Source organism: Prunus avium, chromosome 1 (assembly GCF_965620075.1).
Source record: "Prunus avium chromosome 1, drPruAviu1.hap1.1, whole genome shotgun sequence".
Taxonomy (NCBI): domain Eukaryota; kingdom Viridiplantae; phylum Streptophyta; class Magnoliopsida; order Rosales; family Rosaceae; genus Prunus; species Prunus avium.
In genome coordinates, this window is record NC_142284.1 from 43,034,010 (window position 1) to 43,059,549 (window position 25,540).

At 37.2% G+C, this 25,540-nt stretch overlaps 6 protein-coding genes across 7 annotated transcripts; 5 read left to right on the top strand and 1 right to left on the bottom strand.

Annotated features, from left to right (window-relative positions):
• Positions 1-293: 293 nt before the first annotated feature.
• PPC4 (phosphoenolpyruvate carboxylase 4) lies at positions 294-8,155 on the bottom strand. Of its 2 annotated transcripts, none has more exons than XM_021959430.2 (20): positions 7,723-8,155; positions 7,343-7,506; positions 7,139-7,262; positions 6,898-6,975; positions 6,748-6,816; positions 6,574-6,652; positions 6,381-6,457; positions 6,190-6,285; positions 5,598-5,739; positions 5,060-5,134; positions 4,467-4,522; positions 4,104-4,346; positions 3,603-3,728; positions 3,372-3,473; positions 3,152-3,298; positions 2,463-2,561; positions 2,208-2,296; positions 1,980-2,106; positions 1,690-1,896; positions 294-1,336 (listed from the first exon to the last, which is right to left on the bottom strand). In XM_021959430.2, exons 1-20 carry the CDS (start codon positions 7,876-7,878, stop codon positions 512-514), a joined length of 3,081 nt encoding a protein of 1,026 aa, XP_021815122.1. In that variant the 5' UTR covers positions 7,879-8,155; the 3' UTR covers positions 294-511. The 2 variants fall into 2 exon arrangements, with proteins under 2 accessions (XP_021815122.1, XP_021815121.1); XM_021959429.2 differs by having other exon boundaries at positions 5,006-5,134.
• A 1,942-nt stretch (positions 8,156-10,097) lies between these two features.
• NUDX1 (nudix hydrolase 1) lies at positions 10,098-11,072 on the top strand. Its single transcript, XM_021959397.2, has 2 exons — positions 10,098-10,415; positions 10,541-11,072. Exons 1-2 carry the CDS (start codon positions 10,271-10,273, stop codon positions 10,843-10,845), a joined length of 450 nt encoding a protein of 149 aa, XP_021815089.1. The 5' UTR covers positions 10,098-10,270; the 3' UTR covers positions 10,846-11,072.
• A 567-nt stretch (positions 11,073-11,639) lies between these two features.
• On the top strand, positions 11,640-12,631 carry LOC110757723 (geranyl diphosphate phosphohydrolase-like). Its single transcript, XM_021959422.2, has 2 exons — positions 11,640-12,185; positions 12,268-12,631. The coding sequence occupies exons 1-2, from the start codon at positions 12,041-12,043 to the stop codon at positions 12,576-12,578; spliced, it is 456 nt and encodes a 151-aa protein (XP_021815114.1). The 5' UTR covers positions 11,640-12,040; the 3' UTR covers positions 12,579-12,631.
• A 2,576-nt stretch (positions 12,632-15,207) lies between these two features.
• Positions 15,208-16,120, top strand: LOC110757771 (geranyl diphosphate phosphohydrolase-like). The gene is made up of 2 exons (XM_021959483.2): positions 15,208-15,407; positions 15,525-16,120. The coding sequence occupies exons 1-2, from the start codon at positions 15,257-15,259 to the stop codon at positions 15,818-15,820; spliced, it is 447 nt and encodes a 148-aa protein (XP_021815175.2). The 5' UTR covers positions 15,208-15,256; the 3' UTR covers positions 15,821-16,120.
• A 3,728-nt stretch (positions 16,121-19,848) lies between these two features.
• LOC110757770 (geranyl diphosphate phosphohydrolase-like) lies at positions 19,849-20,597 on the top strand. Its single transcript, XM_021959482.2, has 2 exons — positions 19,849-20,027; positions 20,169-20,597. Exons 1-2 carry the CDS (start codon positions 19,883-19,885, stop codon positions 20,465-20,467), a joined length of 444 nt encoding a protein of 147 aa, XP_021815174.2. The 5' UTR covers positions 19,849-19,882; the 3' UTR covers positions 20,468-20,597.
• A 2,420-nt stretch (positions 20,598-23,017) lies between these two features.
• On the top strand, positions 23,018-24,575 carry LOC110757724 (MIZU-KUSSEI-like protein (Protein of unknown function, DUF617)). Its single transcript, XM_088247660.1, has one exon. It carries the CDS (start codon positions 23,452-23,454, stop codon positions 24,247-24,249), a length of 798 nt encoding a protein of 265 aa, XP_088103786.1. The 5' UTR covers positions 23,018-23,451; the 3' UTR covers positions 24,250-24,575.
• The last annotated feature ends 965 nt before the right edge of the window (positions 24,576-25,540 follow it).

The window sequence follows — 25,540 nt, forward strand, 5'->3', positions numbered from 1 at the left end:
ATTGTAACTCAAGAAATCCACACACACGAAAACAACATTTCTCTGGCTATTTGTTTTTGGGCACTCTAATGGATAATGATGAAGGTCTCTTCTCTCTCTCTCTCTCTCTCTCTTCTTTTTTATTTTCTCTTTTCTTGAAATACCCAAATAGGATTATTTTCATTTTTGGGCCTCCTCAAAGAACCAATATTTTCAGTTTTTCATCAACTGATAGCATAATACATATTAGTAGCCGTGAGAAAATGAAAAAAGGAAAATCGTGTAGGCTGGCTTGTCAAGACCTAAGCACCAAGTGCAAACTAAAACAAATTCAACATTTCACCATTGCAGTAGAATTATCTGTATAATTTGTTTATGAAACCTACTGATCAGTGCATACAACATTCCTCACAGACTCAGATTCCCAATAACAACAACCCTTAAAATAAGCAAGACTGGAAAAAGGAAAATGTGGAATGTTCAGTAAAAGAAGTTGTACATCCAATCCAAGAGATTGAAAGACTTCTTCAACTTAGCCTGTATTTCTCATCCCCGCAGCGATCCCATTTATTGTGATGAGCAATGCATCTCTGAGTTTATTGTTATCGTCGTCACTTCTCAATCTCTTGAGTACCTCAACCTGCAACATGTTCAGAGGATTGAGAAATGGAAGCCTGCTCTCAATCAGCTTCCTCAAGCTTCGATTATTCCCAGATAGCTTCTCATGCCCGCTAACCACCAGTACATACTTCTCTGTCGTTAAGAGCTCCTTTCTCAGTTCAGAACCAATGTGTTGCCTGCTTTCTGAGACAAGGGCTTCATCGTAGCGTTTGGCTATATGAGTGTCTGCCTTCCCTAAAACCATCTCTATAAGGTCAAGGGTACACTGAAAGAAAGGCCACTCTTTGTACATAGCTTTTAAGTCTTCAGTGTGTCCCTTTTCACAAACCCCTTTTAAACCTGCTCCAACTCCAAGCCAAGACGGAAGAACAAATCTGGTTTGGGTCCATGCAAACACCCATGGAATTGCACGAAGATGTCCAATTCCTGTAGAGCTCTTTCTTCTTGTGGGGCGGCTTCCTATGTTGAGGAAGCCAAGCTCAGCCTGGGGCGTAGCCTCATGGAAGTAGGCAAGGAACTCTGGATTTTCGTAGACTACGCTCCGATAGTTCTGGCAACTGATTTTTGAGATCTCCTCCATGAGGTTACGCCACTTTTCTTCCCGAGGTGAGAGTGGAGGGCGCATGGTTGCAAGCAGCACAGCTGTCGTGTATATCTCTAGCTGCCTGACAGCAGTTTGTGGCAGCCCAAATTTTGCCTGAACCATCTCTCCTTGCTCAGTTGACCGTAGGCTTCCCTGAAAATTTTACAAGCCACTGAAGGTTACAGATCATTGGGTCGAAAGGTTTGTGTGTTTAATTACCTCATCAGGCATAAGTTACACAAATTCAGGAACCACAGAAAGAATGTACACTACACAATCCAACCTAGACACAGACACTGTTGACTACATTAAGATTTATAAACATTTTAAAGCTAGAACACAATCAAGAAAATGCAGAACTGGTGAATGGAAAAAACAAAAACAAAAAAAGGTTACCATAACAGAGCCAGGCGGCTGGGATTGAATGGCAAGATATGTAGGGCTAGAACACAATCAAGAAAATGCAGGACTAGTGAATGGAAAAAACAAAAACAAAAAAAGGTTACCATAACAGAGCCAGGCGGCTGGGATTGAATGGCAAGATATGTAGGGCCACCTCCACGACCAATACTTCCCCCTCGCCCGTGGAACAGAGTAACCTTAATACCATATTCATTGCATGCAGCCACAACATCCTCTTGAGCTTTGTAAAGTTCCCATGCTGCAGTAAATCGTCCAGCATCTTTACCAGAATCAGAATATCCAACCATCACCTGTTGAATATAACTTTGTAAGCTCCATGAGATTCATGTGACCCTTCCAAAATTTACTCAAAACTGCTTTTTGATATAAATACCTCTTGAAGCCCATTATGGTTCTTGATTATGTGTTTCCGGTACCAATCAATGGAAAATAATTTCCTGATCACTGAGCCAGCTCCTCTCAAGTCCTTCACAGTTTCAAACAGAGGAACCACCCGCAGCCTATACCAAGACGTATATAAACATATGGTAATCAACTATATCTAGAACAAAACAAACAACCTGTAATCTAGCAATATCAACATAAAGGTGTGCAAACTTACGTTCCGCCTGGACATGGCCTTCCTATCTCCCCACTAACAGAAAGTCGTGCATCTTTCTGCAAAAGCTCCACAGCAAGGACATCACTTGCCTGCCAATTACGAATTGCATGGCAACATTGTTGTCAATTTTATTACTCAACTCATTATAAAAACACTATTGCTGAGGAAAAAAATCTCTTAAAATTAATGTGCACAAGCTCTGGTTTGTAGTGCACAGCTTGAATATGAATCCGTTATAGAAGTGGTATGCCATACATGTGACGCCATAGAAATCACATAGGCTCCAAGTGATTCACTCCCTAGCTCAGCAGCTACACGAAAGGTATCCAGTACTTCTCTAATATCAGGAGAAACCTGAAAAGATTCCCATGGGCAGAGGCATAAGTCTCATAAGTGCAGTACGAATTCAGAAAATTGAGAGGTAAAGAGTAAATTAGAGCGTTCATGATAATATTAATAACACAAAGGTGTTACGATCATTGGTCAGGGACAACACCTTTCAATTGGAATCCCCTAGTTTGATTCCTTACAATAACACCTGACAACCTAAGAGTCAAGTTAGGAGTTGATATCCACAACCAACCCGCTATAAAATTTGGATTCGGGTTCCAAGTCATAAGAAAAGAGAAAAATATTAACTAGAATAAAATTTACATTGTTAAATCAAGTTAATTTTCTTATATCTGTTAAATCTTGCGAATATTGATATTATACTAAGCTCAACTCATTGTCAAGCAGTTTGTGCTTCTTAAACTTTATTTACCTTTAATTCAAATTACGATTACCACAATGTCCCATAAATTCTAGTAATAAAGAGACGTTTAGCTTTTAACATAGCAACCAATTATTCTCAAAATCCTTGGAAAAAGTTTCGGGATTGAATTAATTACGCCAGTAATTCTGAAATTGTTTATGCATGCTAATCCTGATACTAAGCACTTTACCTCCATGCTTGGTGGGACTAGCGGCCTCTTCCCTTTGAGCTCTCTTGCAAGAAATTCCAGTTTCTTTTCTTCTTCCCACTCACTGTATGTACCCATCTCCAAATATTTGGTAATTGCATCAAGTGTCTCAGCATGTCTAATAGATTCCTGCTCCATTGCAATCTTCAGTTAAAATATGTTACCAGAGCAAGAAACATCTTCCATGGCAAAATAAACACACCTGACGCAAGTCGAGCTTCATTAATACCATCCCAAAGGTAGCAACTCTTCGGATCAGATCAGCAAGTCGACCGTCAGCTAGCACTCCAGATCCACATGATTGCTGCAAAAGATGATGGTTGTCAATATTAGTTAGAAGTTGTACAGATGCAGATGTTCTAACATGTGTGTTAGTGTGCGGGTGCACGTGAGAGAATGGGCCAGAGAGGAGTGAGAGTTAAAGAGAGACTACCAAAGATTCATAGCATAGGAGCAGCGGTTCTAAAAGTTGGTCTGTCGTATCATAACAATCCCATGTATTGTACTCACAAGGAAGATTTTCAAGAAGAAGCTCCAATCGTCTTTGTGTCTTCATAAGCTGAACCCACAGAACATATATATACAAGCATGAGTAACGTTAAGGAAAAGAAATGACCCACTAATCATTCATTTTCAATAAATCCTAACAAAAGGTTGTCAGACAAGTACAAGCATGTTCCAGAAAAGAAGTCTCAAACCAACAGCACAAGAATATTAAGGGTCATGCTAGGGATACCAACTTGGGATACCAACTCTCTAATAGAGGTGGAGCCCACCAATGCAATGGGTCCCACGCTCTATTAGAGAGTTGGTATCCCAAGTTGGTCTCCCAAGTTGGTCTCCCTAGCATTTTCCGAATATTAAATACAAACTTCGCCATGTAGTCAATGATGACATACTTTACATAATTAAAGCATGGGTAGATAGACACTACCTTGTCTTTAACATTACCAAGAACAACTCTATAAGGAGGAACTCCAGGTCTCTGAGGGGGCATTGGCTCTAAAAGCTTTTGGAAACTGGACCTTCCAACCTGGGATTCTGCAAATATTTTCTTTTGAGCAAGCAGTTGACTAGAACTACGAGAGGCAGACCCTGGAGATCCATTTTTTATCATATGCCCATTGTGAAGGGGATTCTGGGATGAAGGATCTGAGATGGGAGAGTCCTGACCACCCTAGCAAATGACAGATATAACAAGAATAGACTACAGCATAAGTAACTGCTCGCTATGATGAAATTTGTGGATGCAAAACCATGTAAGAATCAAATGTCAGCATCCTAGAACTTGTTTCACCTGATGATTCGGCAGCATATAATCAGTCCGTGGAAGTTCAATTCTGGGAATGCATTCTACATGAAGAGGTACATCGAAAAGGATTCAGAAACCATGAATAAAATCATTCATCAAATACATTAGGTGCCACATAAAGAAATACTTTAGGGAAGGAAACCAAAACAAAATACTGAAAAGCAAGAATCACTAGTATGAATTGTAGGTGAGGGAAAGAATTAGCTTGCTCTATTACAGAAAATAAAATAATATTTCTCAGACAAATTAAATTTTGATTTCCTCCAGACTTGATAATGAATTAAACTCCAGAGGGATCGTCTCATAAGCATTGCAATGAAGAAGTATTTCTTTGGGGATTGATGTGGTTTCTCCTGGTAACAGACTCGAGCAAGTTTTCATCTATGCAACAAGGGATGGCAGCATATGCCATAAAATAAGATTACTTTTATAAAGATTTAAAAAAATATATCCCTTGGAATCCTGATGTACTGTATGCTGCATAACTAAACAATTACAGTTTTGAGAGGATAATCAGATGTCACCAGTGCAAGAGGGTTGATCAGCTCTAGCTGGAAGTTGTGTTGGAAGTGTCCCACCTTGTTGCTTCAAGTTCAACTGATGTCTACCAAAACACTGATTCCAACTCTCTTGCCGATCCTCAGATGAAGTTTCTGTAGAGAAATTTTAATTACCTCAAAATTTTAAAATGAATCGCAAGTTTTGTGAACATTTATAATTAAATTTAAAAAAAGATGGTGAATCCTCAAGAAGTTCAAGAGAGATTACCAGTAGGCAATACAAAATTCAATTTAAATTCATGCAACATACAAAAGAATGTAAACAAAAAGAGAATATACCAGAGGCATCAATTTAATTACTTTTAAGTAACCAAGTGGTCTATCCCCTGCATGGTAGAAACTAAAGTAAGCGTTTATGGGCATATGACAATGTCATTCAACATTCTTTCTTCGGCCTACAGAACTATCTAGAGATTCACAATTTTCCAATTCACATGATCAGAATCTTAAACCAACTCAATCCCACCCAAAGCTGTTACACTCCCCTCGCCCCCCCTTCCCTCCCCCACCCCAATGACTCAATATATCAATGCAAAAAAACAGCAACATGCCAAACCTTGCTCTAAAATTTCATCTGCCAGTCTTGACAATCTATCACTGCACCGATTCATGGATAATTCAAACTTGAGGTGATCAACTTCTCGGATGTAGAGATCAATAGCCATCCACCTAGATAAAAGTGAGACATCTTTTGTGACCTGTACCAAAAGAAAGAGTCAACAGAAAAATGAAAAACAACATAACACCACACAAAAGAATAAATAAATAAATTTAGCTACCTTACAAATTTTTCATATAAACAATTAATTTAGGTAATAAACGATGAAAATAGTTCCTGCAATTGGTGTTCAGTTTCAGGTGCAAGAATATTAATTGTCCATACAAGACATAAACACACACCACCTCCGAGACACACAAATCATCAAATTTGAGAAATAAAGCACGGGTATCAGTTGAAGAAAACAGAAAACCCCATGACTGAGCGTGCAACAGAAAAATAAAATAGAAAGCTTCTACTCTTCAATCTTATATATATCAACACAATGAGAGACTATTTCATGATTGGGAAATATTTTATCGAAAGAATAGGACAATCATGCAAGTAGGAGAAGTTTTACAAATTAGAAAACATTAGGACCTAGAATTACCTTTGCTGTTACATTAGGATTTCCATCTCTATCACCCCCCATCCAAGACCCAAACTTGATTGGTGTGCAAGTTAATGGAAGTGGTTTTCCGGTATGCTGAGTAAATTAGAGAAAATCTTATGAGAAAAAATACAGAACCACAGGAGATAGGATATACATATAAAGAAACTAGTAATAACAAAACTGAGAACCTTCTTTAAAGCATTGCTAACTCGACGTAAATAATGAGGTACAGCTGTCCAAAGGGACTGCTCCACAATGTTCAAACCTGTGGTAATGATGTATACAATTCTGTTGGTTAATAAGAGATACACAAGTTTCCAAAGAACCAAACCAAAGCTTGTGAATATCATTAGGTTCCAATCCAATATTCAAGTATTTTACCTGCCCTTGCTTCATCAACCGGTGTAGGTTTATGGCGCCTAAGCTCATCTGTCTGCCATATCGAAGTTATCTCTCTCACCTTCAAAAGCAATAACCAGAGGGAAAATGAGAGAAAATGGCAAGGAATGTGCTATAGGCTTTTAGAAGAAGCGAACAAGGCTGGAAAAACAATACCAGATCTTCAATCAGCATTTCTTTGTCTTCATTAGTAATTTCAGGTCGGCCCCTGTAGTCTAAAAGATGCTACAGGGAAATACAAATTATAAATAAAAAGAAATCTTCAACAAGTTTAAGATTATTAAGCAAAAGCCACCAACAACTCACAGCAATTCTTATATGTTTGTATTGCAAGGTACGGCGATTAATTTGTGTAGGATGTGCAGTAAGAACAATTTCAACCTTCTGCAGCAAGAAAATTAGGAGATTGAGAATAGAAAGACGGATAACAAGAGAGGTCACTCAATGAAGATTAATACAGGATTAGGCCTCCCTATTTCTCAACCCATGCATACAAACAAACGAAGACAAAAATAAAAGGCTAGAAGCAAAAGAACCGAGAAGAAACCTGGTTGCAAACGTTATTATAAAGATCATCTGGGGAAAAACCACCATGCACGAGCTGATTAAAAATATCATCACAAGATTTTGCAAGAGATGCCTCATTTGAGTCATTTCGTTGCTTGCGAACCCTGCACAAAGCAACAAATTTCCATCCATAATTTTAACCAGAAAGCTAATAAATTTCAGAAAAAGCTGATGATGAGATTACCTGTGATGGGTTTCGGCAATGCCCATCAAATTGAGATAATGGCTGAAAGTGCGAGCGAGGACCAAAGCCTCTTCTAAGCCCATCTTCGACATTTCTGACGCCAGCTGCTTCTCCAGGACGTCCGCAATGTCCACTATCCCCGCTATCCTCATATTACAAGCACTCTGAAGACACACACGCACACATTCAAAACGAAAAAATCCCCATTCACTATCAAATGTCTTAATTTAAAATTCATCTTCGACCCTCTGTTTGGCCGCTGAGAAAATCTAGGAAATTATCAACGCACTCTAATCATAGCTACTTTTTCTTTTTCTTCTCCTCAGGAAAGCAAGCGAGCAAATAAAGCAGGGAATGAGGGATGGAAGGGAGAGTGAAACCTGAGCGAGGATTCGGGTCCTTTCAACTTTCTCCATGATTTCGCTGCGGACCTCTCGCTGCAACACTTCTTGAAGAAGGCTGCCCAGCATTCTACAATCGTCCTGGAAGCTCTGGAACGAGATTTCCTCTGCTATGTCATCCGTTGTGTCCGTCATTGTTGCAACAGAAGCACAGATACAGAGAGAGAAACAGAGAGGGAGGGAGTTTTAGAGAGTGAAAGTGTCCTTGTGTGAGTGTCTGTGTTTTAGAGAGAGAAAGTGAAAGCAAAAGAAGCAGAGGAGAAGATGAAGCTTGTGATGGTGGTGGTGGTAGTGGTGGCAAGAAGAGAGAGGGAAGGAGCGAGAGAGTCTCAACGTACGGATATTCAGGAGGGTAAAAGTGGGTCCCACTTTTACCGTATGAATGCCAAGGATTTACTCCCAAGTGGCACTCTCCCCTGAGTTTAAGGGCAGTCTTATAGGCCTGAAAGAAGCTCTGTCACTCTCTCCTCTATGACCAGGTGAAATTAATTTCGAAAATAAAAATATAGTTAATAAATTATTAATAAAAAATAATGGAGTTTCCTATACACATTATTTGAACTTAGAAAAAGGAAAATCATTTATGTGGCGGTTAGTAGGGCATAGTAAATCAACTCACTTTGATATTATGTGAAGATTTCATACGAATGGACCTACGATTTATTACTAGCAATATCAATATTATCTTCAACTTAATCATTGCATATTCGATAAGTGTGATATTTTATACAAAATACCTTGATATTATTAATAGTGAAACCACTCATTTTTGTTTATTACCATAATGTTGTAGGACTTCATATTCTTCAATTGTAATATTATTCCGGTATATTCCTAGCACAATCTCTTCCACGCTTCATTTTTATATTTTATTCCCAAAATTAATTTAATACATGTTGCTCCACTTGTGCATCCATGATCTGTGGTATAGGTCAAAAAGATAAAGGAAAAGTCTAAAAAGGAAAATGGTTGATTCAAATGTGGAAAGGTTATGTGTGACAAAATTTGGTTGAAAAAAAAGAAAAAAAAAAAAAAAGAAATAGGTGAAAGGATTGTCCTCGTGAAATCTTGGTTAAAGGGAGCTTGCTCAATTTTACTCTTTTCAACTACCAAATGAACAAAAGTGTGACCAACTTTATACATATTTTACTTTTGCATCACTCTATGACGAGGCGAAATCTGTCTGCATCTATTAGTCTTTTGATCAAGGATAATTAAGCACATTTCGCACCCTTTTTCTCAAGTTTGGGTTGAAAATTGGGGTTAGAGGCCCAACAAATAAAGCAGACTAATCAACAATGGCCCTACTAATGGGTCTTCTACAAGTTTAACAAGCCCATTAACCCCAAAACCCAAAAATACCTTAAAAATGGAAGTGACCGAATATCATGAGCATTACTTCTCTGATTACTTTGTAAGTATAAACTTCTACATTTCTGTTAATAATAATGTGATATGTGTGTAGAACTTTTTTAGGAAGAAAGGAGTATCTCATTCAAATAGTATTAATATCGAATTTGAAATCTTCTTAACTTGAATTAAAACCTTCAAAAAAAAATAAGTTATATATTAGGATGAACAATTGACCTTAGTAGACGAGTCCCATCAATCTATGATAAAATGCTTCAACTCAAAGAACAATGGCATTAAAATTATGTTGTCTTGATGTATACGTACTTTTAAATGTCTCAAAAGGCATCCATTTTCTTCTCAGTAATCACAATTATGTAATAAAATATTAAACATATTTAGTGCCTAATCTAATGAATTTGAAAACATGTATTAAAATACAAATTAGCTATTAGTTTAGTTAGTGGTTTTTTTTTTTTTTTGTCTGAACCACGAGGTGGCACTTTTAGGCCTTAACCACAATCCAGACTAATCCCTGCTCACACCGGGTCGGCCCATAAAGAGTAAAGTACTGGTCAAAGTGGTGACTCCATAGTTAGTGGTATTTCTTTCAATATTGAAAAAAGTAGGAAGATTGATTTCCTCTACTAATTTAATTGAAGTGGAAAGCATTGCGTAAGTACCTAATTCATTTTAATATATTAATTTAAAAAATGAATATTAATAAAGACCTGGCAAGTGTCAAAGCATTACCATCCACTTAATCGAAGGAGCAGGTATTCTGTGGAGCAGATCCTATGGTACCTCTCCTCAGAGTGACGTGGGTTTTATGTTTGTGGGTCCCTGTCACTGAGAGGAGCGCATAAAAGAATCCGAGGGTCCCCTGTCTCTTGACGTGGTGTGCTCTCTTTGGTTACAGAAAGCGAAATTATCGAACATACAGGAAACAGCCGATTAAAAACTTCCCTTAATCCCCTCTCAAAATAATTTCCCTTAACCCACTCGCCGTGGCGGGAAAACCCTAAAAGTAGAATCCAGTCGAAACGACATCAACAGAACCGCGTTTTGACCAGAAGGTCCAACACTACACAGTAAATCAGCATGCGCCCTCAAAATATTTAAGGTGAGGCCGCCAGTCGGGTCAAGGGAAGTGCGCGCGAGAAAGAACAGAAAGAAAATGGAAAACGGTAAGACGATCGCCTTGGTGCCGAGAGTGGCTGTGGTGGTGTTTCTGTTGAGAGGAAAAGCAGTGCTGTTGGGACGGCGGCGATCCTCTGTGGGCGATTCCACCTTTGCCCTCCCTGGTGGCCACCTTGAATTCGGTAATTATTGGTTTTCTTTTTTTTCCTAATCGTAATTAGTTAGTTAATTAATTATTTAATTTCGTATCATGGGTATGTATAGATGAGTTCAATTTGAGATTCGGTGGTTTTTCGGTTTTGGGTAGGAGAGAGCTTTGAGGAGTGTGCGGCGAGAGAATTGAAGGAAGAAACTGGTATGGACATTGACAAGAAGAAGATGGAGTTGCTGACGGTCACAAACAATGTGTTCTCAGAGGAGCCGAAGCCGTCTCATTATGTGACGGTTTTCATGCGTGGAGTTTTGGCAGATGGCGATGATCACTTGCCCCAAAATCTTGAGCCCACCAAGTGTGACGGTTGGGATTGGTACGATTGGGCCAACCTCCCCGAACCCCTCTTTTGGCCTTTGGAGAAGATGGTGAAGAGTGGCTTTAACCCTTTGCCCAATTGACCACAAGGAGAAGAATAATAGTACAGGGCTCTGCTTTTTCTATATATGCACGTATGTGTAATGTATGTGTAAGTTAGGTCAGGGCTTTATCTGAAAACACCCTTTTTAAGTGTCATGGAGTTCGGTTTCGAATCTGAGACCACTTATTTGCAAGTCAATACCCTTATGTTATCCATTTTCGATTGTGCTCTGCATATTGGTTCTTTTAAGTAGCAAATGTTTTTGAACCTTTTATGTTGAGGATGCAGAAGATATTTTGTTTCCAGGAAATTCAATGGCTGTCTAAAACTTGGGGTCGAAACCGACCCAGAAAATAATTGAACTTGAGCTCATATCTTCACGGGGAAACCCAACTTGGGCTCATAAATCAATTCATCTTTCTTTAGGGTCAGATCACTAAAGTTCTATCTGCCCATTTTCCTTCTTGTGGTCCGATGTGTTCCCTCGTTTTTTTTTTTTTTAAACATCACGTTGCATGATGTTGCCTTGATCTAGTGCTATATTTTCAATTATACTTTTTCCCATGTGACATCCTCCTGATATACAAGGAAAATTGGGGCGATCGTACTCCATTACTGACGAACTTGATGATAGAGGGTAAAGGGAGACAGGGTAAGAGAAAAATTGAGTCAAAATAACTTGGGGAAATAAATTGTGATTCAAGATAGCATTTCTTAACTACCTCCACCGTCTGTTACAGATGGCATCCTTGTGGTACAAGGATGCCATCTGTAACAGACGGTGGAGGTAGTTAAGAAATGGGTTTGTGCGCTTTTGAAGAAGAGAGATAGCAAAACCAGCAACCCATCTATAACGGAGCTTTTGAAGAAGAGAGATAGCAAAACCAGCAACACATCTATAACGGATCTTTTCGACAACTACCACAACCCTTTCATCCCAGTGATAGCAAAACCAGCAACACAATTAAGTAAAAGATCCGTCTGCAACATAAAGCCACCAAGAATTAATAAAATTAAAAATACAACAACTAGCAGCTAGCAGCTAGCTAGAAACAGAACCAAAACGAGACGAAACGACATCCGTGAACAGCGTTTTGAGACCAAGAAAAAAAACGGTCCAACTTCCAAAGTTTGAACTAACAAATGGTGAAGTCGTATCTTGTCTCCATTATATATGTGAGCCCATGCAGATTATAAACCACAAAAGACGAAACACAAATTTAGGTTGAAAAAACATGGAAAACACAAGGGAGGAGAATGCGGTGCCGAGAGTTGCTGTAGTGGTGTGCCTGTTGAAAGGGAAGACGGTGCTGTTAGGACGGCGTCGTTCCTCTCTTGGCGACTCTACCTTTTCCCTCCCTGGTGGCCACCTCGAGTTTGGTAATTATATACAAATACATGGATTTTTGTTTTACTAATTAATTAATTAACGGGATTAATTTTGTGTTTGTTGCGAGATCAGGTGAGAGTTTTGAGGAGTGTGCAGCGAGAGAAGTGAAGGAAGAAACTGGATTGGACATGGAGAAGGAGAAGATAGAGTTGCTGAGGGTCACAAACAACTTGTTCGTAGAGGAAGTGAAGGCATACCACTACGTGGGGATTTTCATGAGAGCGATGCTGACAGATGACGATCATCGGGAGCCCCAAAATGTGGAGCCCAACATGTGTGACGGTTGGGATTGGTATGAGTGGGACTGCCTCCCACAACCACTGTTTTGGCCTTTGCAGAATGCAGTGGAGGCCGGATTTAATCCTTTTCATGCATCACCATGAATCGAGCTACACTTCTCTTTAGTGAGAATGCTGTGCTATTAATTAATAAAAAGTCTGTGTTATTATTGATATTTGTTCCTTTCTTGGATAGTTTTTGTTCAAATCCTTTCTTCGATAGTTGCTAATAAATAATTATGTCCACTTTAATTAAGTAACTAAAATGGTTATTTACTCAATTGATCCTTAAACTTATACTTGAGTTGCATTTTGTTTCTTCAACTAAATTATTCATTCAAATGGTCTACCAACTCTTTATTATTCGGGGAATTGGTCCACTATTACATTTTTTTGTGAGTTTTAGTCATGTGAACTACACGTGAGAAGAATAGGAAGGGTAAATACAACTTTTTCATAGTGGAGTTTTCATTTCCCTTCCTCTTCTTCTTCTTCTTCTTCCCTCCCTGCACAACCAAATGATAGCAGTGCTAGAGGACAACTAGTCGACGCGGAAGAGATGACAGCGGTGCCTGCTTCATTCAGACATGACTTCTCCGACTTCGATGGCCAAAGTGGCAGCATGAGTTGAGCTCTCTGCGACAGGTTACAATGGTGGAGCCGAGGATTGAGGGGAAAAGGCACATGGGTGCCTTGATCAATTTATGGTATTGGATTCCTCTCGTTGGAGTTGCAAAAATGGAAAGAAAAAAAAAAGTTGTTTATCTTTTGTTGCTATGTGGGATAGATGCGGGATGAGATGAAGGGGATATTTCTTGTTTTTATTTATCACTTGTTTTTTATATGTTCTTCATTAAGAGAAAGAAATTTCTGTTTTCTCCATGATGAGAGAAGAGAAGAAGGTAGAGGCACCCCCACCACCAGCCCCAACCCACACCCACTGCCAACCCCCTCTATGTTCTCCCTCTACCCCCGTTTTAATTAATTAATATTTTAATATAAATTGACGATTTTAATCCTCAAATTAACGGCAATATTGACGGAGTGTAACAGTAGAACCAATTCGCCGAATAATAAAGAGTTGGTGGACCATTTGAATGAATAATTTTGTTGAGGGACCAAAATGCATATATAAATTTGAGGACTATTTGAATAAATAACCCCGGATGGACTTGGATTGAAGGAGATGTGTGGTTTACATAGCTAGGATTTGAAGGGTATTGGGGAAGAAGAGAAGGTGGGGGGGAATGGAAAAAGTATATGTTATTGGAATGGGTCCCTTGTTGGGGAATACCATATAAGTTAAGTTGGAACTCATACATACAAGTTAAGTTGGAAAAAGTACATGCTGCAAGACTTTGTCTGGATTTCCAATATCTGTTACATCGCTTCCCATTTAGATTCCTACTTTTCACAATCTCAACCACAAAATTTCCAGATTTTTCATCCAGTCTCATTCAAAAGAAAAAAAGATCAGAGGCTTAAAATTGTATTGAAATTAAAAGCAAAAGCTAAAACATTAAAACCACAATCATTTTGAGAACAAAACTACCATGCTAGTTGTGTTTTTTCATTTTGATTTTGGTAGAAAATCATCATTAGACTAAGAAATATTTATTTAAAAACAAAATGTAGAAGGAAACTTGGCTAAATCCAGAAGGCAATAAATTGAATTGGTCAAAGTCTTAAAAAACAAGGCCGCCTTTTTGTCTAACTGTGGTGGCTCTGCCCGCCCCTGAACGCGGTTAACAATATTTTCATCCCCGACCAGAGCGCTAAACAGGGACGGACCTGCCCTTGGACTAACCAACATGTGTCGATCCTGACAATCCCCACTAGACTCAATCAACAAACTACTACAACTTTTGTTTAAATATTTAACACACTTTCGTATCTATTGCTTCTATATATCATTTTAATACTCTGTCATTAATTAATATACATTAGCATTATATAAATTACAGTCTTTGTCAACTCGCAATATACTCACTTAAATCACTCAAACTCACTATGCAACAGATTTCTTTCAATTCCTTATATATATATATATATATATATATATATATATATATATAAATTTCTTTCAATTCTTTTGTGTTAAAATAATATGTAACATTTTCTAAAGTTCCACTAACAATTTCCATATTTTTCTCACAATTTCCATGTTTTTTTTAACAAATTTGTACCTATATCAATAATTTGTCAGTATTTCCTAGTTTTTGGACCACCGATCCGAAATTATCGAAATTTAGTAGGTTTGTACGTAAGATAAATTTAGCCCACCCAATTTTCAAATCCTGGGTCCGTCCCTGGCGCTAGAATATTAAATGAGTGTTCTCAACAATAATATTATGAAACTTTGAAAATAAGAATAAAACTAAAACATATTACGTTATTAACTTATTACAAGTTTCGTTGTGGACATTAATAATTATCTAGTTAGATCAATGTGCAACCTACGTCAATTACAACAAGGCTGTGCGTCACAACATTGGGAACTGTTCAATACACACGTTGAGACAGAAAAACAAGATTATAAAATAAAACTAATTAATTAAGAATAATACAAACATATGGACCGCAACAGCGAGTCAGAGAGACATAGAACAGTGCTTTTGACCAAACAAAAACGTCAAAGGATGCGCGCGCGCTCTCTCGTTTCACCATTTATGGATCAGGACTAGTGCGAGTATAAGCAGACCCAATATTTTCTATATAAGGCTGAGGGCAGTATGCCTACATACATATATCTCCCGTGCAATACAAAAAACTCCAATTAAAGCATGGGAAACCAAACGGAAACGGAGGCGGCACCGGTGCCGAGAGTGGCGGTAGTGGTGTGCCAGATCAAAGGGAAAACGGTGCTGTTGGGACGGCGCCGTTCCTCCCTTGGCGACTCCACCTTTTCCCTCCCTGGTGGCCACCTCGAATTCGGTACTTAATTATATATAGAAAATTTCATGGCCATGGCATGGGATTTTGCTTCTCTTTTCTTTTTCCTTTTTGCTCAAATTCCTAGTGAATTAATTTTGTGTTGTTGTGTTGGTTTAGGTGAGAGCTTTGAGGAGTGTGCAGCAAGAGAAGTGAAGGAGGAAACTGGTTTGGAGATTAAGAATATAGAGCTGGTGACGGTAAGAAACAGCGTGTTCCTAGACGAGGCCAAGCCATGCCAGTACGTGGGGATTTTCATGAGGGCAGTTTTGGCAGATGATGATCAAGTGCCCCAAAATGTGGAGCCAAACTTCTGTGACGGATGGGATTGGTACGAATGGGACGCTCTCCCTAAACCACTCTTTTGGCCTCTGGAGAATGCGATTCTGGCCGGATTTAATCCTTTTCATGCATGATAAAAAATATACATAGCATGTATGTATGAATAAAAAAATGAATGAAATAAACCTTCAACGTTTCACTACCAATTAAGGAAAGCATGCAGTTTGATTGAAGAAAAATTATTGGAGTTGGAACTTGGATTGGATATATAGGTTTGACTTGCTCCTCAATTATGGAAAGTGCATGCACTTTCCTAGTTTGAATGTACCCAAAAAGGAAATATATGCTATAATATTAGCTTTGACTAGTTCTTCCTCCATTCATATGTGACTGCAGCGATGCAAAATCATAATGCAATAATAATGCCATTGGTCCCGCAAATCATTTTTATTAAGGGCTTCTCCAATATAGATCCCTACATTTTCTATTTTCTAGACATATACCCATCACTCTATAAATCTATGTGTAAAATTCAATTTCAAATTTAAATGACCAGTAGGATATAAGTAATCTTGATATTCCTATGTTTTTACATCGTTGCCACCGGACTTCATATTTTATTTATAATTTATTTCAAGCATTTCATTAACTGCCATAATTGTAATTAATACTCACTATTAATGGCATATAAATCACCCCATTTCTTTTGGTTGTCATTCCCTCTCACATATCGCCCCCTAAAATTGCAAACCAAAAAAAAAAATTCTGTAAATTACATATCCAATAATGTACCTATGAAAAATATAAATACAAATATAAACGTATAAATATATAAATATATTATTTAAATAAAATATAGGTATATTATTTACCAAATTTTTTTATAAAAAAAAACTAAGTCAAGTACTTTGTAATTGAAATTTCTGTACATTTTTCATAAATTAAAAATAGGTACACAATAATTTATAGAAAATATAGGTACATTGTTTACCCATAGGTAAATTATTTTACAATATAACTATAAATGTGTATAGGTACAATATTTGGAGAGGAAAAATAGGTTCGTTTAAAAACATAGGTACATTGTTTTACTACGTACATTATTAGAGACAAAAATAGGTAGATTATTTAGAGAAAAAATAGGTTCATTTAAAAAAAAATGTTTTTCATAAAACAAACAATAAATAGATTATCAAAATATTTTTCAACTTAATTAGAATGTACACTATTATTCATAAAACTATAATAAAATAGATTACTAGTAGTATAATTCATAAAAGGAAAACAACATAATTTTTTTTATTAAATAAACCAAAACGTTAATTAATCAAATGTAGATTACTAATACGTTAATGTTGAATTTAATATTTAATTTCAAATAAGTTTCTAAATTAATTCCCCTATCCATTACAACCATTTGAAGATCTTTCCAAATTCAACGTGTGCCATTAGTTACACCCCCACATAACATGTTAACTTGTAAATAAGGGTAGTTTTGGAATACGAAAAATAGAAAAAATCAGATTTTAAGCTAGATTAGGTAACTTGCTTATTTGGATCCTAGTCATCGGGTTTTATTTGAAAAAATTGGGTATTTTAAATAGAAAAATAAAGGAAAAGGTTGTAAGTGATTAAAAATGAATTTTATGGGTCTAAGCTCAATTTACTATTTTTATTAATGAATTCTTCAAATACACCTTTTAGGGTATTCTATGATATTTTTTCAATGATCCAACCGGTTCATTTTTTAAGTCTTCATTCATAGATTATTTTTACAAAAAATCAGACAAATTAAAAATCATTGAAGCATCTAATTACAAGCAATAAAATAAATGAGAATGTTGGAATATTGCCATATAATATTACATGCCTTAATGTATATATACAGGCTTCGAGAAAGTTGGAGTTGGATTTAGAAACCATTAAACACATGTGGTTCAACAGAAGTTTATGCAATAATGCAAGGCAGTCGTGGAACAACAATAATGCGATTGCTCTTGCACCTGACGTTAGACATTAAATTTCTTGTATTGTTTGTTGTGACTCCTCTTTCTCACGTGTAGCGCTCAAAGGATTTAGAAGTTTAATAGATGAAACGAACAAAAGAGTACAAAGGAAGAAAATTGTAAAGGGAGCAATCAGGGACGAATCCAGGATTTCAAAATACACTGGGCTGGATTTCCCTTATAAACAAACTCGACGGTATGAGTGAATTTCATTGATAACAAAAATTATACACATAGTCAGGGGGGACATATTGAGCCTTACCCTCAAAATGCATCTAGTACATAAGATATAAACTAATAAAAAAAAGACAATAATATATGCTCTTCGAACGTTATCACGTTCATTAATTGAATATGTGCATATTTGACGACGTAATCCCGGATCACGTTCAAGAGAATTAGTATCAACTTGTTGATTACAATGGACTCTTTGAGACTCAACTCTTTGAAATTCAGAAGGAGGTTTCTCCCCACAAATTGGAGAAGATGAAGAAGGGCTAGAAGGCATGCTACCGGAGAAGATGAAGAAGGGCTAGAAGGCATGCTACTTGATAATCCTTCATTTTTTTTCTTAAAAAAATGCAAAATATTCTTCACTCTCTTAGGATTTCGATGATGATCTGACATTATAAGTATAACCTATAACATGAATGATGTATGTAAGCATATTCAAAAATCCCCAAATTCAAAAATCCCTAAATGTTGTTTATAGAAAAAATATAATTATAACTCCCTAATAATAAGAACTAAGTGAAGAAAATTACCTCAACAAACAAATAGAGCAGAAATTGACTGGTTAATTTGTTGACATGGAGCTGGACCAATCGTTGGTTGGTGGGGTGCCTCTGGCTTTGTCGGCTCTTTACGTTTTCACCCAAACTAATGCTTTCTGTCTTCTTTTTTTTTTTACCACTCAATTAGGTTTGATTCTTTGCTGTGAATGCAAGTGGGCTATCTCTTTTATTTAGTTATAGATTTTTTTTTTTTGGGGCTAAGACTACATTCGTCCCTGGGAGCAATACCAATAGCAATATAGCCGATATGAGCAAAACTTTTCAAAATGACATGAGCCAATAAAAAAATGAAACGATATTGAGAGAATCACTCCCCAAAAATAACTTTCAAAGAATAATGTAAGTTTTTTTTTCTTTATTCAAAGTTATGCATATATAAGTATAAGCGCTTATAATAATTATTATACATTATATAATACAAGTAGTCCGGACGTTAGAAAAAATACATACGTCATAGAGAACAACTATATATATTTACATTAATAACCATTAACCAAATTTTGGCTTTGGTTTTCTCTTCCACTAGCCTCTCTGCATGCACTTCCGCGCCTGACTCTTTTTAAAAGAAAAAATTAAATTTATTTTAGAACTAAAAAAGATAATGGGTAGTTGTGTTCCATGAAAAGAGGATCAATTATCTGATTTTTCTTTTAATTTTAAATTTTTTTAATATCAAAAAGTGTAAATTTACCATATTATCCTCACTTAATTAATAATTTCAATTCTTAATGTTTGCATTAACCAAAGGCATTTTTTGGTATTTTGAATGTTTCACCATTCTCTGCCTTTTGCTTTATATATATAGATACATTAGTATACATTTGTTTTTTTTTCCTCATTTATCCATGCTATTCTTATTTTAACTCCCTTTCTCACAACAGACTCCAAGAATTAGACTCTTAATGATATGATGAGATGCCTGGATTAGTACTCAAAAGGCATAGAATAATGTTATACATTTAAACAAATTAGTGGTTTTTTAAGGTAACTATCATTGTCAACATCGAATAGAAATCTCCCCTTTTGGCGGGTTCCCATTTCACATGTACAATTTGTTTATACTATATCCATATGTTTACTAATAATATAACCAACGTGACTCATTAATCATATGCAATTAGATTATTTTATCAGCATTGATATCCAGTTCACACGCCAAAAACATGTTAAAATACAAATACAACGGATAAGGAAAAAAAAAATGAAATAAATATACGACAGCAGTGCAAAAAATCAATCATGAGATGGCATAAAAAGGGCATCGATGAACAAAGCTTTGACCAGAAAAAGTCCAAGGATCGGGACTATCTATAAAAGGCGGGGCAGTCAAGCTATATTCAGTACACAAAAAACACGAAGGAAATAAAGCAAAAAACTCAAAGGAAATTAATTGAGCATGGGAAACCAAACGGAGGCAACAGCGGCACCGACAGTGGCGGTAGGGGTGTGCCTGTTGAAAGGGAAGAAGGTGTTGTTAGGACGACGCCGTTGCTCTCTTGGCTACTCCACCTTTTCCCTACCTGGTGGCCACCTCGAGCTCGGTACGTAATTATATACACAAATACAGGGGTTAATTTTCGTCTTTCTAATCCCAAGTCATTAACTAATTGGTGTTTGCTTAAGTGAAAACTGAAATGGTCATCAAACGAACCCTAAATTATATTAATTTTGTGTTTATGTAGGTGAGAGTTTCGAGGAGTGTGCAGCAAGAGAATTGAAGGAAGAAACTGGTTTAGACATTGACAAGAAGAGGATGGAGTTTCTGACAGCCACAACAAACAAGCTTCTCCTAGAGGGAGGCAAGCCATGGCAGTACGCGTCCGTTTGCATGAGAGCGGTGATGGAACATGGAGATGGAGAGCCCGTGGAGCCAGAACTGTGTGATGGTTGGGATTGGTATGAGTGGGACAACCTCCCCAAACCACTCTTTCGTCCTCTGTACAATGCGGTGCGGGCAGGATTTAATCCATTTTATGCATGAAGAGCAAGAGCACGAGTTAATTAATTCCATGTGTTGCAACTTGCAAGCATATGCGTTTTCACAACTTTTCGCAATGAAAATGCTATGTCTACAAAATTTGTTATTTATTACCTGAATGAAGATGCTAATGCTCATAAAAAAAAAAGTAAGAGTGCTACTATTTCCACCCACCTGTCATATTTTCCCACCCACTTTATCTTCTCACCTACTATGTAAATTTGAAAAAAATAAAATCTTACATTTCCATCCACCATTAGTCCTAAATACTCTTTAATTATTAATTCAACCAAACACCATCAACTCCAAGTTAAAAACATAAAAAATTTAACCAAAAGAAAAAACCCTCTTCATCTTCATGTCTTTTCAACTTCACGACCTTACCCTACTATATTAATATTCTCATCAACCCCTTAGCAGTACTGGTGGCTTCACCGCCGCGACACCACCACCACAACAATACGGCTACGACCAACAAGATTGCCATGGATTTTAATTGAAGTGATGTTATATGGAATAAGGACCCGCATGTCGGTTAATCAAATAGAAAAATCTTTAAAATTGAATAAAATTGAAGGACAATTTGGCCTCTATTATCAACACCCACCAACCCTGACACAATATTAAAGGTGGAGTTGAGAATTTGATTTTTCTTTTTCTTTTTTTAACTTTTTAAAGGATTGGGATGGGTAAATAAGTGCTTGCTGGATTTGTTGAGGTCAGGAAGATGGAAATAATATGGAGAGTTAAAAGAAAAAATTTATTTTCTTTTTAAAATTTGTTATATTTTTAGGGTTTTAGAAGTCATTTTACAGAGGGATAAATTTGTCTTTAAATTTTTTAAGATAAGGTGGGTGAAAAAATAGAACAGATGGGTGAAAATAGCAGCACTCAAAAGTAAAAAGAAAAAACTTTATTAAATTCCGTATCCTACAAGTTCTAGCTCACTGCAACTCCTATCCGCAGCCCACCTACCAGGCCCAGCCTACTCTAATTTAGAATCCTGCTCGACCCACACCTTTTTTTTTTTTTTTAAATTTTATAATTTCATATAAGTAGTAGTCTAAACTAGAGAGGGATGGAGTTTCTCATACACTATCAAGGTGTTATGGGGTTCGAACTTGAAACTATTGGTTTGCAAGTTAAGATCTTTTTTCACTGAATTAGACCCAAGTGGCATCAATTCTTTGATTCTAAAGCTGTGGATGTGGATAAATAAATCTAAATTTTTTGCATTCAATGCTATTGGGGGCTCCTGTGAATCTGAGGAGGTGACCCGCGGTAATTCTGATATAATATCAGGGTTATGATAGTCTTTTCGTACTGTAGCTAGTTTATTCCCTAATTAGGTCAGTTTTCTAAACACCAGACCCTTGATGATATGAAAAGAGCATGAGCATCAACAACATTTTCTAACAAGAGGCCGAACTGTTTGGTTGATTGAGATGAAGTTAGTTTTGGTTGGTTAACTAGATGACTTTTGTGCCGACCTGTTTCAAGGCTTTTGGTGTCATCTTTCTCACTGTTAGAGAATGTTTTGGATATCCAGATTGTACTGCTTCAATATATTTAATGTTCACAGACAGATGATGAAACCGAACCTTTATCTATTAATAATATTATTGTATATAGAATTATTGGTTACATCTAAATCTGTTATAATTTCACTTCAAGTTGTTGGTGCTGGTCATGGATTCATAGTTAGTTGATCCGTGATGATATTTGGTCGGTCCATGAAAAGGATGAAATCCTAATAATATTTCATTTGTGGATTGGTGGACTTGGGATGCTCATGCTGCCTCAAAATTCAACCAAGAGTCTGCTTCACATGCAGAGCATATGCAGCAGGTCATGATTTGAGACAAAAATTCTAAGTTGGCCTCTTACCTAGGGATCTACCATATTAAAATTATTCAAACATAAGTGGATAATAATGAGAAAATAGGTTATTGGCTCAATGTTATTAGCCTTCATGATTGGATCATTTGGCCTAGTGCATTCAAATGTGGACTTCTGTTATGTTTTTTTTTTTTTTTTTTGTTTTTTTTGTTTTTCAGATTTGGGAATCAAAGGAAGGTAGGACAATAGTTTTTGACAAACCAAACTTTGAAGAGAGCCAGAAATCCAGCACCTTCAGTATCAAATAAAAACTACTGCTTGCTTGTGCACAATAGCTGCAACTATCAGTCCAATCATTCTCTCAACCAGAAAGATAAATTAAACAATTTGAGCTTGAGGTGCAAACAACAAATAAAACAAAGGGAAGCAGAAGAAAACAAGTTAGAACACAAAACAAACATTATGGTAGCTAATGGTGGCTACTGGGTTCATGTGCTTGTTGCATTGTTGCTAGTAGCAGGGGCAAGAAAGGACTGAAAGGGCAGCAATGTAGTTTATCGGAGGAGGTGGTCCTGGACCTGGTGTGAGTACAGTTGGTGTGGCTTTACCTGTCCTTAACTGTTTCCAATGCAAGTCAGACTAGTCAGTCAAGCCTCTCTTTCTTTGTCTACCCCACACACACACACACACACCCACCTTATTTTCTGCACAGCCCCTCCTCCCTGCACATGATAAAGAAATCACACAAGGGTTTGTCTCCTCTGTTTCTTCCACCATCAAATTATCAATCTGTATTTTCATCTATTGTCCATTTCTATCCCTCTCGAAAGTCACTTTTCACCTATTGTTGTCTCCAACCCCCTTCTCTCTCAATTTCTTCTTGTTACAGGTAGGTAGGGGCTGCTCACCTTCTTTTTGTCAGGATTCTCTTGCCAGTCTCTAAAGTATGACAAAAGGTGTTGCAAGCAAACAATAAAAACACCCCCATATAACCACTAGAATAGAAGCAACACAATCAGATCTTTCTCTATCTTTTTTACTCTTCTCTCCATTGAGTCCCATAGTCATACCAACCAATTGATTAACCTTTGTAGACTTCCACTCCTCTGCTCTCTCTCTCTCTCTCTCTCTCTTCCTAAATTTCCCAGATGAGGACAATTATGGCCAAGACCCCTCATGACTCTTCTTTCTCTTTCTCGAGGAGGTACTTCCACTGGAAAAAGAAAGTGGAGGATGATGAAGAAGATGACCACGAAATCTTAAACTTCAACTCATCATACTCACATTTCTCTGAGGAATTAGAGAAAGATGAACAGGAGCTTAGAATCCCAGTCCCAACAGGCACTGCTTTGATCCCCGCAATAATACCACGCAAGAAACATTCTCTGATGTCAGTGTCCAAGCTCCGCTCAGCTCTCACAGTGTTTGGTAAGAGCCGCTCTCGCTCTGGCCTCGGCACCAGAGTCATGGGTACTCTGTTCGGCTATCGTCGTGGACATGTTCATCTGGCATTTCAAGAAGAACCCAAGTTGAGCCCTGCCTTCCTGATCGAGCTTGCAACACCCACAAGTGTTTTGGTTCGAGAAATGGCTTCTGGGTTGGTGCGGATTGCCTTGGAGTGCGAGAAGAAAACAGAGAAGAAAGGTTTGAAAATGCTAGAGGAGCCACTCTGGAGGACTTACTGCAATGGAAAGAAATGTGGGTTTGCTATGAAGCGTGACTGTGGACCTGGGGAGTGGAAGGTTTTGAAAGCTCTGGAGCCAATTTCAATGGGGGCTGGTGTTTTGCCAGGAAGTGAAGATGGAGTTGGAGCTGAAGGTGAGCTCATGTACATGAGAGCTAAGTTTGAGAGAGTTGCGGGGTCTAAGGACTCTGAGGCCTTCTACATGATGAACCCTGATGGTTCTGGAGGTCCTGAACTTAGTATTTATCTGCTTAGAGTCTAGAAATCCTGGCCATTAAGAGCAACATCCACTCTACTTACGTCATTGAGCCATAAAAAATTTGGAGGTTTGGTTCTTTCTCCATGTATCTGTCTTTTTTGTTCATTTTGGAGCTAAGTAAGAATATGGGTTGATCACTCGTATCATGCTTCAGAATTTTAGGCAGTGGGGGGGTTGGTTATGGGATGATAGCATACCACATAGGTAGGCAGTGTGGGGTATTTTTATATGTATGTATAGGTTCTCTTCTCTCTTCCTCTTTTCAGCTGGAACGTTGGAAACAAGATGCTTATTATGGGAAAGAAGGTCATGGTTTTGCCAATTTGAAAGTTCTGATTTTCCCTTCTCCAAAACCCTAAATCGAATTTCGTATTCAAGTCTTAATGATGCCATTGTGATCGCTTTTGATGGCATACCATTCTGCATGTTTGATTTCTCTTAGCATAATTATGGTGCAAACCTTTTTTTTTCTGTGACAACCCCAATTCATAATTTCAAGTTTTAAAGATCTTTCACTTTGGATCATGTTTGTGTTGGAAATTTGGAATTCAGCCATTGCAATTTGCAAGTTGCTAGTGATATAAAGTGAATGCTTTCCCTCGATATCTTCAAAGAATGAAAGTGATCCAGAGGAAGAGGTTTTGGGATGTTTATGCAGCTATGATTATGAAGACAGCCTTTTAACAAGCGAACTACGAAATCATGGGAAACATGACAAAAGATATATCAGTTTGTCACTGTGGTTCCTTCCTAGTCATATTATATTAGAGAGATTACTCTGCTACATTCTTGAGGAAATCTTTAAACTAAACAGTAATTAATTTCAAAGAGTGAGTCAGAGTTAAATCAGACTCTTGTTATTATCTATTTGGGTAGCTTTGATTGTAAAAAAGATAACTAAATGCAAAGTCAAATTCTATACTGACAGACGTACCTACAATATGAACCTTGTTCATATTGATAAGGAGATAGTCACGTTTATTCCTTTTTTAATCGATTATTAATTAAGTTATGGATTATTTTATGTACTAATTAGGTTAACCAACTCTGTCTTTGTGTCTCTCACACACAAACACCCTCCCTCTCTCTCTCAATCTGATTGGGAATTTAGAAGAAAAGGAAAAAGTTATTTTCAGAGGTTGTTGGTTACAGCAGGGGAAGACAAATCCATTGGGATTCCCTAAGCTAAGTAGCCCGATAGGTCAGGGGTTGTTTGGTTGATTGAAACTCAATTATTTTCAAAAGATTCTGGCCTATTGTTTGTCTCACGCTGAAAAATGTCAATTCTGTCTTC

What these genes read in the sequence shown, in the direction of transcription:
- PPC4 (XM_021959429.2), bottom strand. Translation starts at nt 7,878, where the DNA reads ATGACGGACACAACGGATGACATAGCAGAGGAAATCTCGTTCCAGAGC. An exon ending in TTGGTAATGTTAAAGACAAG is followed by an intron (nt 3,729 to 4,103) that starts GTAGTGTCTATC and finishes CTGTGGGTTCAG; the next exon opens with CTTATGAAGACACAAAGACG. An exon ending in ACCATAATGGGCTTCAAGAG is followed by an intron (nt 1,897 to 1,979) that starts GTATTTATATCA and finishes TATATTCAACAG; the next exon opens with GTGATGGTTGGATATTCTGA.
- NUDX1 (XM_021959397.2), top strand. Translation starts at nt 10,271, where the DNA reads ATGGAAAACGGTAAGACGATCGCCTTGGTGCCGAGAGTGGCTGTGGTG. An exon ending in TGGTGGCCACCTTGAATTCG is followed by an intron (nt 10,416 to 10,540) that starts GTAATTATTGGT and finishes GGTTTTGGGTAG; the next exon opens with GAGAGAGCTTTGAGGAGTGT.
- LOC110757723 (XM_021959422.2), top strand. Translation starts at nt 12,041, where the DNA reads ATGGAAAACACAAGGGAGGAGAATGCGGTGCCGAGAGTTGCTGTAGTG. An exon ending in TGGTGGCCACCTCGAGTTTG is followed by an intron (nt 12,186 to 12,267) that starts GTAATTATATAC and finishes TTGCGAGATCAG; the next exon opens with GTGAGAGTTTTGAGGAGTGT.
- LOC110757771 (XM_021959483.2), top strand. Translation starts at nt 15,257, where the DNA reads ATGGGAAACCAAACGGAAACGGAGGCGGCACCGGTGCCGAGAGTGGCG. An exon ending in TGGTGGCCACCTCGAATTCG is followed by an intron (nt 15,408 to 15,524) that starts GTACTTAATTAT and finishes GTGTTGGTTTAG; the next exon opens with GTGAGAGCTTTGAGGAGTGT.
- LOC110757770 (XM_021959482.2), top strand. Translation starts at nt 19,883, where the DNA reads ATGGGAAACCAAACGGAGGCAACAGCGGCACCGACAGTGGCGGTAGGG. An exon ending in TGGTGGCCACCTCGAGCTCG is followed by an intron (nt 20,028 to 20,168) that starts GTACGTAATTAT and finishes GTGTTTATGTAG; the next exon opens with GTGAGAGTTTCGAGGAGTGT.
- LOC110757724 (XM_088247660.1), top strand. Translation starts at nt 23,452, where the DNA reads ATGAGGACAATTATGGCCAAGACCCCTCATGACTCTTCTTTCTCTTTC.